The following is a 19,287-nucleotide window of genomic DNA, read 5'->3' as shown; positions in this document are numbered from 1 at the left end:
CCAGAAGCAGGCTCTCTCTTTGACTCAAGCACCTATAAATCTGGTTCTGCCACTTCTTCCAGGAAAAGTGCTTATAAATCTGGTTCTGCCACTTCTTCCAGAAAAGGCACCTCAGTGCATTCAAGCAGTTCTTCTGTAAAGCGACGAGATGCTGTCGCTGATGCTGCTGCAAGCCAAGCTGTTCTGGAAGTGTTAAAAGAACAAGAAAAAGAACAATTGGAAATGCAGTGCCTAGAAGCAGAAGCTAAAAAGAAGATAGCTGAGCAAGAGGCAGCAGGCATAAAGCGTCGTTTAGAGCGTCGTTTAGAACAAGAGGAAGAGGAAGCTAAAATTAAAGCTCAACTGGAAGAAGAACATGGAGCGATACAAAGGACTCTGGAGGAAAAGCGGAGAAAGATACAGCATTTGGAGGCAGTGAAAGGTCTTAATGCAGCACGAGCAAGAATCCTTGTGTACGATCAAGTGGAGGCCACAGAAGAAGAGCGGAAAGACGTACTAGAACATGAGAGGGTAGCAGACAACAAAGTGCCTGCTCCCACAAGTCCTCTGTCCCTGTATACGTCTCCCGTACCACAAGTTGTGACCACCTCCTCAAATGACAGTACAGCAGAGCTTGTTAAGATGCTGGCAGGTGCTTTAAGTGCCAACAGAATTCCAATTCCTGAACCTTCATCATTCAGTGGGGACCCATTGAAATACAATGACTGGAAACTTTCCTTTGAAATACTGATTGATCAGAAGAGCATTGAAGATAAGGAGAAGATATACTACCTCCGTAGGTATGTAAGTGGACAAGCTAAGAAAGCACTTGATGGCTATTTCTTACTCGGAACCAAATCTGCCTATGTTGCAGCATGGAAGACTTTGGAGGAGAGATATGGTAATCCTTTTACAATAGCAAAAGCATACAGAGACAAGCTCCAAGCATGGCCCAAGATGGGATCTAAGGACAGCTTTGAGCTCAGAGAGTTTGCAGACTTTCTCAGGAGTTGTGAGGCTGCCATGGTCAACATCAAGGCATTGGACATTTTAAATGACTGTAATGAAAACAGGAAAATTCTTTTAAAGTTGCCTGATTGGCTAACAGCGAGATGGAACAGGATGGTTATCCAAGAAGAAGAAGAGCGTAACCAATTCCCCTCCTTCAGCCAATTTGTAAAGTTTCTGACAAGAGAAGCAAAAATTGCCTGCAACCCTGTTACATCACTACAGTCACTGAAACAAGGTGAGACTGAAAAAACAAAATGCCCAAGATATCAAAGCTTTGAAGCAAAGGCACTGACCACATGTTCCAATGAAAAGACTGTCATCATAACATGCATTTTCTGTGAGAAGTACGGGCATACTTTGCATAAATGCAGGAAGTTCATGGAGAAACCTGTTACAGACAGAATCAAATTTGTTCAAGCTGAAAAACTATGCTTTGGTTGTCTCAAGTCTGGTCACTACTCAAAGAGCTGCAACAGTAGGAATGTGTGTGACGTGTGCCACAAGCAACATCCTACATGTCTGCATGAGGAGCGAGCCAAAGAAGGACAAAGACCACCACAAGCTAAGCTAAATGAAGACAAGCCAAGTACAAGTCAACAATGGTACAAAGAAAGACCTCAATCAACACAATGCAAAGAAACAACCACAAACTCTACTTCACATAGAGTAATACTTCAGGAAGCCAACACACAGACAACTGCAATAATTCCTGTGTGGCTTTCATCCACGACTCAACCAACACAAGAAGTCCTCGTTTACGCTCTGTTGGATTCTCAAAGCGACACAACCTTTGTTATAAGGGAAGTAGCAGAAGCGTTGGAAGCAACCAAAGTCAAGGTCAAAGTCAAGCTCTCTACTATGACCTCAAGAACCACAGTAGTAAGCTCTGAAAGAATAGACAACTTACAAATCCGTGGCTTTTACTCTGGTAAGAAGATATTGTTACCACCAGTCTATACTCGGGATTTCATTCCAGCCAACAGAACACACATACCAACAGATGGAACTGCAAAAGCGTGGTCCCATCTAGAGCACCTCCAAGGAAAGATTGCACCTATGCAGGACTGTAAAGTAGGTCTGCTCATTGGGTACGACTGCTCACAAGCCCTGCTTCCAAGGGAAGTTGTGTCTGGCGAAGAAAGTCAGCCTTATGCACAGCGTACAGACCTTGGATGGAGTATTGTTGGCCATGGGAATCCCTGCGTAGACTACGGCGACGACATCGGAATCAGCCATCGCATAGTATTGAGACGAGTAACAGCAGGTGTGAAACGTTCTGTTAATCTCAAGACTGAAGTACACTATGTGAGCCGAACACAAGTAAAAGAAATTACTCCCTCAGACATAAGAGTTCTTGAATCAGACTTCTCAGAAAGAACTGGAGAACATGACCCTGTGTCTCAAGAACATGTCAAGTGCCTGTCGAAGGTGAGAGAGACCATCACGCAAAAGAACAATGGTCACTACGACATGCCGTTACCATTCAAAGAAAAGGAAAAGAAGAGAAAAGGAAAAAGAAAAAAACGACCTGTCAGAGAACTCAAGGTGGGAGAAATTAAGGAAGATGATCCTGAACTCCACAAGGCTTTTGTGTGCAACACTAAAGCAAAGGAAAACAGATCATCATTGGATCGCCTACAGAGATTCTCGGAATGTGTCAAGTGTAGAAAGTACAGAAGATGTACTGAAGGACAAAGAGGGGGTGACTTACCACAAGATCGGAAGCAACTCCACCCTTCACTTACGCTGGCATAGACCGCTTGGCATAGACTGCTTTGGTCCGATCCATGTTAGAGAAGGAAGGAAGGATATCAAAGGATATGGTCTCTTACTTACATGTCTATGTTAAGGGCCATACACGGGGTCAGATGGTAGGGTGAGAGAATTTAAATTGCTGGTGAGTGACACCACCTTAAAAGGTAAACCTATAACTAAAAGTGTTCCTTGATACCTGTACAGAAGGTTGTAACGCTACTCGAAGCAGACTAATTTAATGTTTTGCCTAAAACTTATGTTAATAATGATACTTACATTTAGTCATTTAGCTGACGCTTTTATACATGGCGACTTACAAGTTCTGTACAAGTCCCCAGGAGGGGCACAACTAGCAGCTGAATGACCACAAGAAATATTTAATTTAGAAGATAACCAAATTATGTTCAGAGAAATCCCACGTGTGTGCGATTTGGTGGGAGTGTAACTGTGGCCATTATATGGTTTCATCATTTATGTTATTTCAGTTTAAGTGTAATATTTGAGAATGTATTTATGTTTCATTTCTTATTTTCTTTATTATTTAATTTGCTACAATTTATAATATATTCATTTTGACGTCTGGTCATATGTGGTGTCCCGTTAGGCTGCTGTTGTGTTGTTACATTTGGGTCTGATTAAGACACCTGCGAGCAAGCGGCAGGGATGTTGGGAGACTGGGACTCATTAAAACACCTGCGAGCAAGCAGCAGGACAGAGACGAGTTGTACAGGCTCTCTAGATTCGAAGAGTGTACGACTATGTGTAGTGTACCACTAAGACTGTTACCAAGAACAGAAGAACAAGACCCCTTTGTTATGTAGCATGCAGCCAACGAGGTAATTAATGTTTGTTTGTATTTTGCTTTTCTGATGTATTGTTTTCATATCGTGTATATTATTGTTTGTGTTGACCTGACGCAACGTATATGTTTCTGTTTAAGTTTTCACGGTGGATTGGAGGACCAAGCCTTGAATAAACCCGTTGAAAGGAAACCACTTGTGTCTGCAGTGCTTGAAGGAGTTACAGTGTGTATATAGTCTGTATATAGTGTGTATAGTGTGTATATAGTGTGTATATAGTGTGTATATAGTCTGTATATAGTGTGTATATAGTGTGTATATAGTCTGTATATAGTCTGTATATAGTGTGTATATAGTGTGTATATAGTCTGTATATAGTCTGTATATAGTGTGTATATAGTGTGTATATAGTCTGTATATAGTGTGTATAGTGTGTATAGTGTGTATATAGTGTGTATATAGTGTGTATATAGTGTGTATAGTGTGTATATAGTCTGTATATAGTGTGTATAGTGTGTATATAGTGTGTATATAGTCTGTATATAGTGTGTATATAGTGTGTATATAGTGTGTATATAGTGTATATAGTGTATATAGTGTGTATATAGTGTGTATATAGTGTGTATATAGTGTGTATATAGTCTGTATATAGTGTGTATAGTGTGTATATAGTGTGTATATAGTCTGTATATAGTGTGTATAGTGTGTATATAGTGTGTATATAGTCTGTATATAGTGTGTATATAGTGTATATATAGTGTGTATAGTGTGTATATAGTGTGTATATAGTCTGTATATAGTGTGTATAGTGTGTATATAGTGTGTATATAGTCTGTATATAGTGTGTATATAGTCTGTATATAGTGTGTATATAGTGTGTATATAGTGTGTATATAGTGTATATAGTGTATATAGTGTGTATATAGTGTGTATATAGTGTGTATATAGTGTGTATATAGTCTGTATATAGTGTGTATAGTGTGTATATAGTGTGTATATAGTCTGTATATAGTGTGTATAGTGTGTATATAGTGTGTATATAGTCTGTATATAGTGTGTATATAGTGTATATATAGTGTGTATAGTGTGTATATAGTGTGTATATAGTCTGTATATAGTGTGTATAGTGTGTATATAGTGTGTATATAGTGTGTATATAGTGTATATAGTGTGTATATAGTCTGTATATAGTGTGTATAGTGTGTATATAGTCTGTATATAGTGTGTATAGTGTGTATATAGTCTGTATATAGTGTGTATAGTGTGTATATAGTGTGTATATAGTCTGTATATAGTGTGTATATAGTGTGTATATAGTGTGTATATAGTGTGTATATAGTCTGTATATAGTGTGTATAGTGTGTATATAGTGTGTATATAGTCTGTATATAGTGTGTATAGTGTGTATATAGTGTGTATATAGTGTGTATATAGTCTGTATATAGTGTGTATATAGTGTGTATATAGTGTGTATATAGTGTGTATATAGTGTATATATAGTGTATATAGTGTGTATATAGTGTATATAGTGTGTATAGTCTGTATATAGTGTGTATATAGTGTGTATATAGTGTATATATAGTGTGTATAGTGTGTATATAGTGTGTATATAGTGTGTATATAGTGTGTATATAGTGTGTATATAGTGTATATATAGTGTGTATAGTGTGTATATAGTGTATATAGTGTGTATAGTCTGTATATAGTCTGTATATAGTGTGTATATAGTGTGTATATAGTGTGTATATAGTGTGTATATAGTGTGTATAGTGTGTATATAGTGTGTATATAGTCTGTATATAGTGTGTATATAGTGTGTATATAGTGTGTATATAGTGTGTATATAGTGTATATATAGTGTGTATAGTGTGTATATAGTGTATATAGTGTGTATAGTCTGTATATAGTGTGTATATAGTGTGTATATAGTGTATATATAGTGTGTATAGTGTGTATATAGTGTGTATATAGTGTGTATATAGTCTGTATATAGTGTATATATAGTGTGTATAGTGTGTATATAGTGTGTATATAGTGTGTATATAGTGTGTATATAGTGTGTATATAGTGTATATATAGTGTGTATATAGTGTGTATAGTGTGTATATAGTGTGTATAGTGTGTATATAGTGTGTATATAGTCTGTATATAGTGTGTATAGTGTGTATATAGTCTGTATATAGTGTGTATATAGTGTGTATATAGTGTGTATATAGTGTGTATATAGTGTGTATAGTGTGTATATAGTGTATATAGTGTGTATAGTCTGTATATAGTGTGTATATAGTGTGTATATAGTGTGTATAGTGTGTATATAGTGTATATAGTGTGTATAGTCTGTATATAGTGTGTATATAGTGTGTATATAGTGTGTATAGTGTGTATATAGTGTGTATATAGTCCAAGTACCCACCTGGCTACTTTGCATAACAACAGCTCAGGTCGTCAGGTGTGTTCAGATACTACAGTTGGACCATTCAACACAAAACCTGTGAATGAAAATGTGTTACACTCCATTCCTAGAGGCAATTAGGCATCGTCTTTATTCGCGAGGGAACATGTGTGCTCGTGCGCGGGAGCGTGTGCACGTGACGTCATTAAGACATAGTGCCACCAGAGATAAAACCACCACTGAGTCTGTGCTCTGCCTCCCAGGGAGCGAGAGAAAAGGAGCGAGAGAGAAAAGGAGCGAGAGAGAAAAGGAGCGAGAGAGAAAAGCCAAACTGTGGAACATATTCCTGAACGATGACTCTGGGTGTTTTATGAAATATTTTGAACAAGAAGTCAGATTTACTGCTTGGCAAACTCACTGGGTCAAGAGGGAACTTCTCTGTGAGGTTCTTCCCACATATTGTTATCCACTTCAAATGGATACACGACGTTTGTGCCCAGACATTGCATAGCCTACTTATTATTGTGTGTCCTTTATTTAGTATGAGTAGAATGTAATTGAGAGTGCGTGACAGTGGGCTGATGCTGCCAGCCCCCCCCCCCCCCCTGGGCTCTGACCACCAGCTGACGCCCAGGCCTCGCAACATGACGAACAAGAGACACGTGGTGAAGCCTCCACAGTAAGAGACATGATGATGAACAAGAGACACGAGGTGAAGCCTCCACAGTAAGAGACATGATGATGAACAAGAGACACGTGGTGAAGCCTCCACAGTAAGAGACATGATGATGAACAAGAGACACGAGGTGAAGCCTCCACAGTAAGAGACATGATGATGAACAAGAGACACGAGGTGAAGCCTCCACAGTAAGAGACATGATGATGAACAAGAGACACGTGGTGAAGCCTCCACAGTAAGAGACATGATGATGAACAAGAGACACGAGGTGAAGCCTCCACAGTAAGAGACATGATGATGAACAAGAGACACGAGGTGAAGCCTCCACAGTAAGAGACATGATGATGAACAAGAGACACGAGGTGAAGCCTCCACAGTAAGAGACATGATGAACAAGAGACACGAGGTGAAGCCTCCACAGTAAGAGACATGATGATGAACAAGAGACACGAGGTGAAGCCTCCACAGTAAGAGACATGATGATGAACAAGAGACACGAGGTGAAGCCTCCACAGTAAGAGACATGATGATGAACAAGAGACACGTGGTGAAGCCTCCACAGTAAGAGACATGATGAACAAGAGACACGAGGTGAAGCCTCCACAGTAAGAGACATGATGATGAACAAGAGACACGAGGTGAAGCCTCCACAGTAAGAGACATGATGATGAACAAGAGACACGAGGTGAAGCCTCCACAGTAAGAGACATGATGATGAACAAGAGACACGAGGTGAAGCCTCCACAGTAAGAGACATGATGAACAAGAGACACGAGGTGAAGCCTCCACAGTAAGAGACATGATGATGAACAAGAGACACGAGGTGAAGCCTCCACAGTAAGAGACATGATGAACAAGAGACACGAGGTGAAGCCTCCACAGTAAGAGACATGATGAACAAGAGACACGTGGTGAAGCCTCCACAGTAAGAGACATGATGATGAACAAGAGACACGAGGTGAAGCCTCCACAGTAAGAGACATGATGATGAACAAGAGACACGAGGTGAAGCCTCCACAGTAAGAGACATGATGAACAAGAGACACGAGGTGAAGCCTCCACAGTAAGAGACATGATGATGAACAAGAGACACGAGGTGAAGCCTCCACAGTAAGAGACATGATGATGAACAAGAGACACGAGGTGAAGCCTCCACAGTAAGAGACATGATGATGAACAAGAGACACGAGGTGAAGCCTCCACAGTAAGAGACATGATGATGAACAAGAGACACGAGGTGAAGCCTCCACAGTAAGAGACATGATGATGAACAAGAGACACGAGGTGAAGCCTCCACAGTAAGAGACATGATGATGAACAAGAGACACGAGGTGAAGCCTCCACAGTAAGAGACATGATGATGAACAAGAGACACGAGGTGAAGCCTCCACAGTAAGAGACATGATGATGAACAAGAGACACGAGGTGAAGCCTCCACAGTAAGAGCACAACATGCAAGGTGATCATTGAAAAATGTGTTATCATGGTTATACAAGCCAGGCCAGCTGAAGCCTGCAGGGGCCAATCAAGCCTCTCCCAAGAGCTATTTTATTGGCTGATTGTGCACAGTGCCCCCCCCCCCCCACCCCCTCCTTCTCCCCCTGTGACCAACGCGCCTGCACAAAAGACAGTTGGCGTGCGTTGTATTGCAGTCAGAGGTGTGGATTTAATGCAAACTCTGTGTGTGTGTGTGTGTGTGTGTGTGTGTGTGTGTGTGTGTGTGTGTGTGTGTGTGTCTGTGCGTGTGTGTGCGTGTGTCCACGAGAGAGAGAGAGAGAGAGAGAGAGAGAGAGAGAGAGAGAGAGAGAGAGAGAGAGAGGGGAAGAATCAGCCTCAATAACCTTATCATTGCGTGAATGGTAGATGGAGTAACACATAGTATACGGATCTTGACATGGCCCCCCGACATGACAGAGTAAAGTTGGCTAACGATGAGAGGGGGGGGGCTTTAAATTAGTATAGCTATGATGTTTTGGCAAGACGTGGGATCCTTTCAACAAACTCCAAGAATTACAGCTTTGTCTATATAACTCTTTGTTCGTTTCCCATCGGTATCATCATCATAGTGCCTCAAGCAAGTGTGTGTGTGTGTGTGTGTGTGTGTGTGTGTGTGTGTGTGTGTGTGTGTGTGTGTGCGTGCGCGCGTGTGTGTGCGTGTGTGTGTGTGTGTGTGTGAGAGAGAGAGAGAGAGAGAGAGAGAGAGAGAGAGAGAGAGAGAGAGAGAGAGAGAGAGAGAGAGAGAGAGAGAGAGAGGGGGGGATGCGGAGGAGAAATAGAGTTCTAAATTAATTGAATCGTCCCATACGGGCAATGACTCCAAGCCAGCAGCACCAAGCCTCCCTCATTATCATTATGGGCTGTTTCCCAATAATATCTACAATAAACGAAAGAGCTGTAAACAGAAAGAGGAGAGTAACGTACCTCCTCCACCGTGAGCGGCATGCAGATCCTGTACTCCTTCAGTAACATCTTCCCCGGGAGGGAGGGACGCCTGTCTGTCTCCCGCTGTGTCCACGCTCACGGGCGGCGTGTCGGACCGACGAGCGGAGTTAGAGACCCGGCCACCGAGGTTCTATTGAGACGCTCCTCGTCTTTGGCGACGCATGTGGAGGAGATCCGTGCGTTACGCAGCGCGACCGCGTGCTCCGTTATAATAAAACACACCTCTGGTGTTCCTGTCTGTCTCCGTTATAATGAAATCACAGCAGAAGAGCAGCAGCAGATGTCAGTTCTCAGAAGTGGGCGGGCAGCGATCACTGTCCAAATCACTTCAACTGCAGCTTTCTGAAGCCAAACAAGAACAATCACAGCCGCAAATGAGCTCCAAAAAGCAAAAAGGATCTTTTGGTCCCAACAACAACGAGCTCTTTTGTGTATAGGCTACCCTTTTTACGCGATTCGTGTGAAGAGCAGTTTAATAAATGACTCGTACACTATTTCTGTTCTGTGCGCGGTGCTGCTGCCTTCTCTCAGGAGGGTGTGGAGGAGTCAGAGCCTCGTCCTCCTGTCAGCCGCTGCTCCTTCACTGCAGCTCCGCCTGAAGCGAGGAGGGCAGGACACAGGGAGGGAGCATCGTGATGATGATGAAGAAGATGATGATGATGAATAGTTTATTTTCGGTCTTTGTTTACAGATCGATCAAAAACACACATGTGTGGACTTTCAAAAAAAATCACAAATGTACATATTCAAAGTAAGCTCACACACAAAATCCAAACTCAATATGCTTTAATATTAAGAAAGAAAAACTTAAGATATGCTGCAAGATATATATGTTTTACTCAAAATTGTACTCCTGAATTATTTGATCATTTAGGGCCTTTTTAAATCTCCCCTGAGAGGTGCACAACTTCAACCCGTCACTAAGACTATTCCACAATTTAACTCCCAAAATTGAAAGACATCTAGCTTTTACATTAGTTCTTACCTTTTTACATGTTTTAAGAACCCTCTTAAATTATACTTTCCTTCTCTTGGTTGAAAGAGACATTGAATACAAGCTGGTAGGTTCTTACTCTCATAATGACTTCACTACTGTACCCCCCCCCCTCTCATAATGACTTCACTACTGTACCCCCCCCCTCTCATAATGACTTCACTACTGTACCCCCCCCCTCTCTCATAATGACTTCACTACTGTACCCCCCCCTCTCTCATAATGACTTCACTACTGTACCCCCCCCCTCTCATAATGACTTCACTACTGTACCCCCCCTCTCATAATGACTTCACTACTGTACCCCCCCCTCTCATAATGACTTCACTACTGTACCCCCCCTCTCTCATAATGACTTCACTACTGTACCCCCCCTCTCATGATGACTTCACTACTGTACCCCCCTCTCTCATAATGACTTCACTACTGTACCCCCCCCTCTCATAATGACTTCACTACTGTACCCCCTCCCTCTCATAATGACTTCACTACTGTACCCCCCCCTCTCATAATGACTTCACTACTGTACCCCCCCCCTCTCATAATGACTTCACTACTGTACCCCCCCCTCTCATAATGACTTCACTACTGTACCCCCCCCTCTCTCATAATGACTTCACTACTGTACCCCCCCCTCTCTCATAATGACTTCACTACTGTACCCCCCCTCTCATAATGACTTCACTACTGTACCCCCCCCCCTCTCATAATGACTTCACTACTGTACCCCCCCCCCTCTCATAATGACTTCACTACTGTACCCCCCCTCTCATAATGACTTCACTACTGTACCCCCCCTCTCATAATGACTTCACTACTGTACCCCCCCCCTCTCTCATAATGACTTCACTACTGTACCCCCCCCTCTCTCATAATGACTTCACTACTGTACCCCCCCCCCTCTCATAATGACTTCACTACTGTACCCCCCCCCCTCTCTCATAATGACTTCACTACTGTACCCCCCCCCTCTCTCATAATGACTTCACTACTGTACCCCCCCTCTCTCATAATGACTTCACTACTGTACCCCCCCTCTCTCATAATGACTTCACTACTGTACCCCCCCTCTCTCATAATGACTTCACTACTGTACCCCCCCCCCTCTCATAATGACTTCACTACTGTACCCCCCCTCTCTCATAATGACTTCACTACTGTACCCCCCCCTCTCTCATAATGACTTCACTACTGTACCCCCCCCTCTCTCATAATGACTTCACTACTGTACCCCCCCTCTCTCATAATGACTTCACTACTGTACCCCCCCCCTCTCTCATAATGACTTCACTACTGTACCCCCCCTCTCTCATAATGACTTCACTACTGTACCCCCCCTCTCTCATAATGACTTCACTACTGTACCCCCCCCCCCCTCTCTCATAATGACTTCACTACTGTACCCCCCTCTCTCTCATAATGACTTCACTACTGTACCCCCCCCTCTCTCATAATGACTTCACTACTGTACCCCCCCCCTCTCTCATAATGACTTCACTACTGTACCCCCCCCCTCTCTCATAATGACTTCACTACTGTACCCCCCCCTCTCTCATAATGACTTCACTACTGTACCCCCCCCCCCTCTCTCATAATGACTTCACTACTGTACCCCCCCTCTCATAATGACTTCACTACTGTACCCCCCCTCTCATAATGACTTCACTACTGTACCCCCCCTCTCATAATGACTTCACTACTGTACCCCCCCTCTCATAATGACTTCACTACTGTACCCCCTCTCTCTCATAATGACTTCACTACTGTACCCCCCCCTCTCATAATGACTTCACTACTGTACCCCCTCTCTCTCATAATGACTTCACTACTGTACCCCCCCCCCTCTCTCATAATTACTTCACTACTGTACCCCCCCCCTCTCTCATAATGACTTAACTACTGTACCCCCCCCTCTCTCATAATGACTTCACTACTGTACCCCCCCTCTCTCATAATGACTTCACTACTGTACCCCCCCCTCTCTCATAATGACTTCACTACTGTACCCCCCCCTCTCATAATGACTTCACTACTGTACCCCCCCCTCTCATAATGACTTCACTACTGTACCCCCCCTCTCTCATAATGACTTCACTACTGTACCCCCCCCTCTCATAATGACTTCACTACTGTACCCCCCCCTCTCTCATAATGACTTCACTACTGTACCCCCCCCTCTCTCATAATGACTTCACTACTGTACCCCCCCCCCTCTCTCATAATGACTTCACTACTGTACCCCCCCCTCTCTCATAATGACTTCACTACTGTACCCCCCCCCTCTCTCTCATAATGACTTCACTACTGTACCCCCCCCTCTCATAATGACTTCACTACTGTACCCCCCCCCTCTCTCTCATAATGACTTCACTACTGTACCCCCCCTCTCTCATAATGACTTCACTACTGTACCCCCCCCTCTCTCATAATGACTTCACTACTGTACCCCCCCCCCCTCTCTCTCATAATGACTTCACTACTGTACCCCCCTCTCTCATAATGACTTCACTACTGTACCCCCCCCCTCTCTCTCATAATGACTTCACTACTGTACCCCCCCTCTCTCATAATGACTTCACTACTGTACCCCCCCCCCTCTCATAATGACTTCACTACTGTACCCCCCCCCCTCTCTCATAATGACTTCACTACTGTACCCCCCCCTCTCTCATAATGACTTCACTACTGTACCCCCCCTCTCTCATAATGACTTCACTACTGTACCCCCCCCCTCTCTCATAATGACTTCACTACTGTACCCCCCCCTCTCTCTCATAATGACTTCACTACTGTACCCCCCCCCTCTCATAATGACTTCACTACTGTACCCCCCCCCCCTCTCTCATAATGACTTCACTACTGTACCCCCCCCTCTCTCATAATGACTTCACTACTGTACCCCCCCCTCTCTCATGATGACTTCACTACTGTACCCCCCCTCTCTCATAATGACTTCACTACTGTACCCCCCCCCCCTCTCTCATAATGACTTCACTACTGTACCCCCCCCTCTCATCATGACTTCACTACTGTACCCCCCCCTCTCATAATGACTTCACTACTGTACCCCCCCCCCTCTCTCATAATGACTTCACTACTGTACCCCCCCCCTCTCATAATGACTTCACTACTGTACCCCCCCTCTCTCATAATGACTTCACTACTGTACCCCCCCTCTCTCATAATGACTTCACTACTGTACCCCCCCTCTCTCATAATGACTTCACTACTGTACCCCCCCCCTCTCTCATAATGACTTCACTACTGTACCCCCCCCTCTCATAATGACTTCACTACTGTACCCCCCCCCTCTCTCATAATGACTTCACTACTGTACCCCCCTCTCTCATAATGACTTCACTACTGTACCCCCCCTCTCTCATAATGACTTCACTACTGTACCCCCCCTCTCTCATAATGACTTCACTACTGTACCCCCCTCTCTCATAATGACTTCACTACTGTACCCCCCCTCTCTCATAATGACTTCACTACTGTACCCCCCCCTCTCTCATAATGACTTCACTACTGTACCCCCCCCTCTCTCATAATGACTTCACTACTGTACCCCCCCCTCTCTCATAATGACTTCACTACTGTACCCCCCCCTCTCATCATGACTTCACTACTGTACCCCCCCTCTCTCATAATGACTTCACTACTGTACCCCCCCTCTCTCATAATGACTTCACTACTGTACCCCCCCCCTCTCATAATGACTTCACTACTGTACCCCCCCTCTCTCATAATGACTTCACTACTGTACCCCCCCCTCTCTCATAATGACTTCACTACTGTACCCCCCCTCTCTCTCATAATGACTTCACTACTGTACCCCCCCTCTCATAATGACTTCACTACTGTACCCCCCCCTCTCATATGACTTCACTACTGTACCCCCCTCTCTCATAATGACTTCACTACTGTACCCCCCCCTCTCATAATGACTTCACTACTGTACCCCCCCTCCTCTCATAATGACTTCACTACTGTACCCCCCCCTCTCATAATGACTTCACTACTGTACCCCCCCCTCTCATAATGACTTCACTACTGTACCCCCCCCTCTCATAATGACTTCACTACTGTACCCCCCCCTCTCTCATAATGACTTCACTACTGTACCCCCCCCCTCTCTCATAATGACTTCACTACTGTACCCCCCCCTCTCATAATGACTTCACTACTGTACCCCCCCCCCTCTCTCATAATGACTTCACTACTGTACCCCCCCCTCTCATAATGACTTCACTACTGTACCCCCCCTCTCTCTCATAATGACTTCACTACTGTACCCCCCCCCTCTCTCATAATGACTTCACTACTGTACCCCCCCCCTCTCTCTCATAATGACTTCACTACTGTACCCCCCCTCTCTCATAATGACTTCACTACTGTACCCCCCTCTCTCATAATGACTTCACTACTGTACCCCCCCCCCTCTCTCATAATGACTTCACTACTGTACCCCCCCCCCCTCTCATAATGACTTCACTACTGTACCCCCTCTCTCATCATGACTTCACTACTGTACCCCCCCCCTCTCATAATGACTTCACTACTGTACCCCCCCCCCCCTCTCATAATGACTTCACTACTGTACCCCCCCCCTCATAATGACTTCACTACTGTACCCCCCCTCTCTCTCATAATGACTTCACTACTGTACCCCCCCTCTCTCATCATGACTTCACTACTGTACCCCCCCCCTCTCATAATGACTTCACTACTGTACCCCCCCCTCTCTCATAATGACTTCACTACTGTACCCCCCCCTCTCTCATAATGACTTCACTACTGTACCCCCCCCTCTCTCATAATGACTTCACTACTGTACCCCCCCCTCTCTCATAATGACTTCACTACTGTACCCCCCCTCTCTCATAATGACTTCACTACTGTACCCCCCTCTCTCTCATAATGACTTCACTACTGTACCCCCCCCTCTCATAATGACTTCACTACTGTACCCCCCCCTCTCTCATAATGACTTCACTACTGTACCCCCCCCTCTCATAATGACTTCACTACTGTACCCCCCCCCCTCTCATAATGACTTCACTACTGTACCCCCCCCTCTCATAATGACTTCACTACTGTACCCCCCCCCTCTCATAATGACTTCACTACTGTACCCCCCCTCTCATAATGACTTCACTACTGTACCCCCCCTCTCATAATGACTTCACTACTGTACCCCCCCCCTCTCTCATAATGACTTCACTACTGTACCCCCCCCTCTCTCATAATGACTTCACTACTGTACCCCCCCCCTCTCATAATGACTTCACTACTGTACCCCCCCCCCTCTCTCATAATGACTTCACTACTGTACCCCCCCCCCCTCTCTCATAATGACTTCACTACTGTACCCCCCCTCTCTCATAATGACTTCACTACTGTACCCCCCCTCTCTCATAATGACTTCACTACTGTACCCCCCCTCTCTCATAATGACTTCACTACTGTACCCCCCCCCTCTCATAATGACTTCACTACTGTACCCCCCCTCTCTCATAATGACTTCACTACTGTACCCCCCCCTCTCTCATAATGACTTCACTACTGTACCCCCCCCTCTCTCATAATGACTTCACTACTGTACCCCCCCTCTCTCATAATGACTTCACTACTGTACCCCCCCCCTCTCTCATAATGACTTCACTACTGTACCCCCTCTCTCATAATGACTTCACTACTGTACCCCCCCTCTCTCATAATGACTTCACTACTGTACCCCCCCCCCCTCTCTCATAATGACTTCACTACTGTACCCCCCCCTCTCTCATAATGACTTCACTACTGTACCCCCCCCCCTCTCTCATAATGACTTCACTACTGTACCCCCCCCTCTCTCATAATGACTTCACTACTGTACCCCCCCCCTCTCTCATAATGACTTCACTACTGTACCCCCCCCTCTCTCATAATGACTTCACTACTGTACCCCCCCCCCCTCTCTCATAATGACTTCACTACTGTACCCCCCTCTCATAATGACTTCACTACTGTACCCCCCCTCTCATAATGACTTCACTACTGTACCCCCCCTCTCATAATGACTTCACTACTGTACCCCCCTCTCATAATGACTTCACTACTGTACCCCCTCTCTCTCATAATGACTTCACTACTGTACCCCCCCTCTCTCATAATGACTTCACTACTGTACCCCCCCTCTCTCATAATGACTTCACTACTGTACCCCCCCCCCTCTCTCATAATGACTTCACTACTGTACCCCCCCCCTCTCATAATGACTTCACTACTGTACCCCCCCTCTCTCATAATGACTTCACTACTGTACCCCCCTCTCTCATAATGACTTCACTACTGTACCCCCCCCTCTCTCATAATGACTTCACTACTGTACCCCCCCCTCTCATAATGACTTCACTACTGTACCCCCCCCTCTCATAATGACTTCACTACTGTACCCCCCCTCTCTCATAATGACTTCACTACTGTACCCCCCCCCTCTCATAATGACTTCACTACTGTACCCCCCCCCCTCTCATAATGACTTCACTACTGTACCCCCCCCCTCTCTCATAATGACTTCACTACTGTACCCCCCCCCCTCTCTCATAATGACTTCACTACTGTACCCCCCCCTCTCTCATAATGACTTCACTACTGTACCCCCCCCCTCTCTCTCATAATGACTTCACTACTGTACCCCCCCCTCTCATAATGACTTCACTACTGTACCCCCCCCTCTCTCTCATAATGACTTCACTACTGTACCCCCCCCTCTCTCTCATAATGACTTCACTACTGTACCCCCCCTCTCTCATAATGACTTCACTACTGTACCCCCCCCCCCTCTCTCATAATGACTTCACTACTGTACCCCCCCCCTCTCTCATAATGACTTCACTACTGTACCCCCCCCCTCTCTCATAATGACTTCACTACTGTACCCCCCCTCTCTCATAATGACTTCACTACTGTACCCCCCCCCTCTCATAATGACTTCACTACTGTACCCCCCCCCCTCTCTCATAATGACTTCACTACTGTACCCCCCCCTCTCTCATAATGACTTCACTACTGTACCCCCCCCTCTCTCATAATGACTTCACTACTGTACCCCCCCCTCTCTCATAATGACTTCTCTACTGTACCCCCCCCCTCTCTCATAATGACTTCACTACTGTACCCCCCCCCTCTCATAATGACTTCACTACTGTACCCCCCCCCCCTCTCTCATAATGACTTCACTACTGTACCCCCCCCTCTCTCTCATAATGACTTCACTACTGTACCCCCCCTCTCTCATGATGACTTCACTACTGTACCCCCCCTCTCTCATAATGACTTCACTACTGTACCCCCCCCCCCCTCTCTCATAATGACTTCACTACTGTACCCCCCCCCTCTCAATCATGACTTCACTACTGTACCCCCCCCTCTCATAATGACTTCACTACTGTACCCCCCCCCTCTCTCATAATGACTTCACTACTGTACCCCCCCCCCTCTCATAATGACTTCACTACTGTACCCCCCCTCTCTCATAATGACTTCACTACTGTACCCCCCCTCTCTCATAATGACTTCACTACTGTACCCCCCCCTCTCTCATAATGACTTCACTACTGTACCCCCCCCTCTCTCATAATGACTTCACTACTGTACCCCCCCCCTCTCTCATAATGACTTCACTACTGTACCCCCCACTTCACTACTGTACCCCCCCCCTCTCTCATAATGACTTCACTACTGTACCCCCCCTCTCTCATAATGACTTCACTACTGTACCCCCCCTCTCTCATAATGACTTCACTACTGTACCCCCCCCTCTCTCATAATGACTTCACTACTGTACCCCCCCTCTCTCATAATGACTTCACTACTGTACCCCCCCCTCTCTCATAATGACTTCACTACTGTACCCCCCCCTCTCTCATAATGACTTCACTACTGTACCCCCCCTCTCTCATAATGACTTCACTACTGTACCCCCCCCTCTCTCATAATGACTTCACTACTGTACCCCCCCCTCTCATCATGACTTCACTACTGTACCCCCCCCTCTCTCATAATGACTTCACTACTGTACCCCCCCCTCTCTCATAATGACTTCACTACTGTACCCCCCCCTCTCATAATGACTTCACTACTGTACCCCCCCCCTCTCTCATAATGACTTCACTACTGTACCCCCCCTCTCTCATAATGACTTCACTACTGTACCCCCCCCTCTCTCATAATGACTTCACTACTGTACCCCCCCCTCTCTCATAATGACTTCACTACTGTACCCCCCCCTCTCTCATAATGACTTCACTACTGTACCCCCCCTCTCATCATGACTTCACTACTGTACCCCCCCCCTCTCTCATAATGACTTCACTACTGTACCCCCCCCTCTCTCATAATGACTTCACTACTGTACCCCCCTCTCTCATAATGACTTCACTACTGTACCCCCCCTCTCTCATAATGACTTCACTACTGTACCCCCCCCCTCTCTCATAATGACTTCACTACTGTACCCCCCCCCCCTCTCATAATGACTTCACTACTGTACCCCCCTCTCTCATAATGACTTCACTACTGTACCCCCCCCCTCTCATAATGACTTCACTACTGTACCCCCCCCCCCTCTCATAATGACTTCACTACTGTACCCCCCCCCCTCTCATAATGACTTCACTACTGTACCCCCCCTCTCTCTCATAATGACTTCACTACTGTACCCCCCCCTCTCTCATCATGACTTCACTACTGTACCCCCCCCCCTCTCTCATAATGACTTCACTACTGTACCCCCCCTCTCTCATAATGACTTCACTACTGTACCCCCCCTCTCTCTCATAATGACTTCACTACTGTACCCCCCCTCTCTCATAATGACTTCACTACTGTACCCCCCCTCTCTCATAATGACTTCACTACTGTACCCCCCCCTCTCTCATAATGACTTCACTACTGTACCCCCTCTCTCTCTCATAATGACTTCACTACTGTACCCCCCTCTCATAATGACTTCACTACTGTACCCCCCCCCTCTCTCATAATGACTTCACTACTGTACCCCCCCTCTCATAATGACTTCACTACTGTACCCCCCCCCTCTCATAATGACTTCACTACTGTACCCCCCCCCTCTCATAATGACTTCACTACTGTACCCCCCTCTCTCTCATAATGACTTCACTACTGTACCCCCCCCTCTCTCATAATGACTTCACTACTGTACCCCCCCCTCTCTCATAATGACTTCACT

The 19,287-nt window shown here is 45.5% G+C and overlaps 2 protein-coding genes across 2 annotated transcripts in view; both read right to left on the bottom strand.

Annotated features, from left to right (window-relative positions):
- LOC311231826 (cytoplasmic phosphatidylinositol transfer protein 1-like) overlaps positions 1-9,085 on the bottom strand; it is a gene marked incomplete at its 5' end in the record, with an annotated part of 262,145 nt that extends 253,060 nt beyond the window's left edge. The window contains one exon of the mRNA XM_084318448.1: positions 9,038-9,085. Within this exon, the coding sequence (XP_084174574.1) occupies positions 9,038-9,085 (48 nt within the window). The remainder of the gene's footprint in view (positions 1-9,037) is intronic.
- A 500-nt stretch (positions 9,086-9,585) lies between these two features.
- The window catches only part of LOC311231825 (interferon-induced protein 44-like), a gene marked incomplete at its 3' end in the record, with an annotated part of 41,703 nt that continues 32,001 nt past the window's right edge, over positions 9,586-19,287 (bottom strand). The window contains exon 8 of the mRNA XM_084318447.1: positions 9,586-9,653. Coding sequence (XP_084174573.1) covers positions 9,586-9,653 — 68 coding nt within the window. The remainder of the gene's footprint in view (positions 9,654-19,287) is intronic.

The sequence above is a fragment of the Notolepis coatsorum genome (genome assembly GCF_963971535.1).
Source record: "Notolepis coatsorum genome assembly, chromosome: 7".
Taxonomy (NCBI): domain Eukaryota; kingdom Metazoa; phylum Chordata; class Actinopteri; order Aulopiformes; family Paralepididae; genus Notolepis; species Notolepis coatsorum.
Note: the sequence above shows the minus strand (reverse complement) of the source record. Positions and strands in the feature narration are given on the sequence as shown.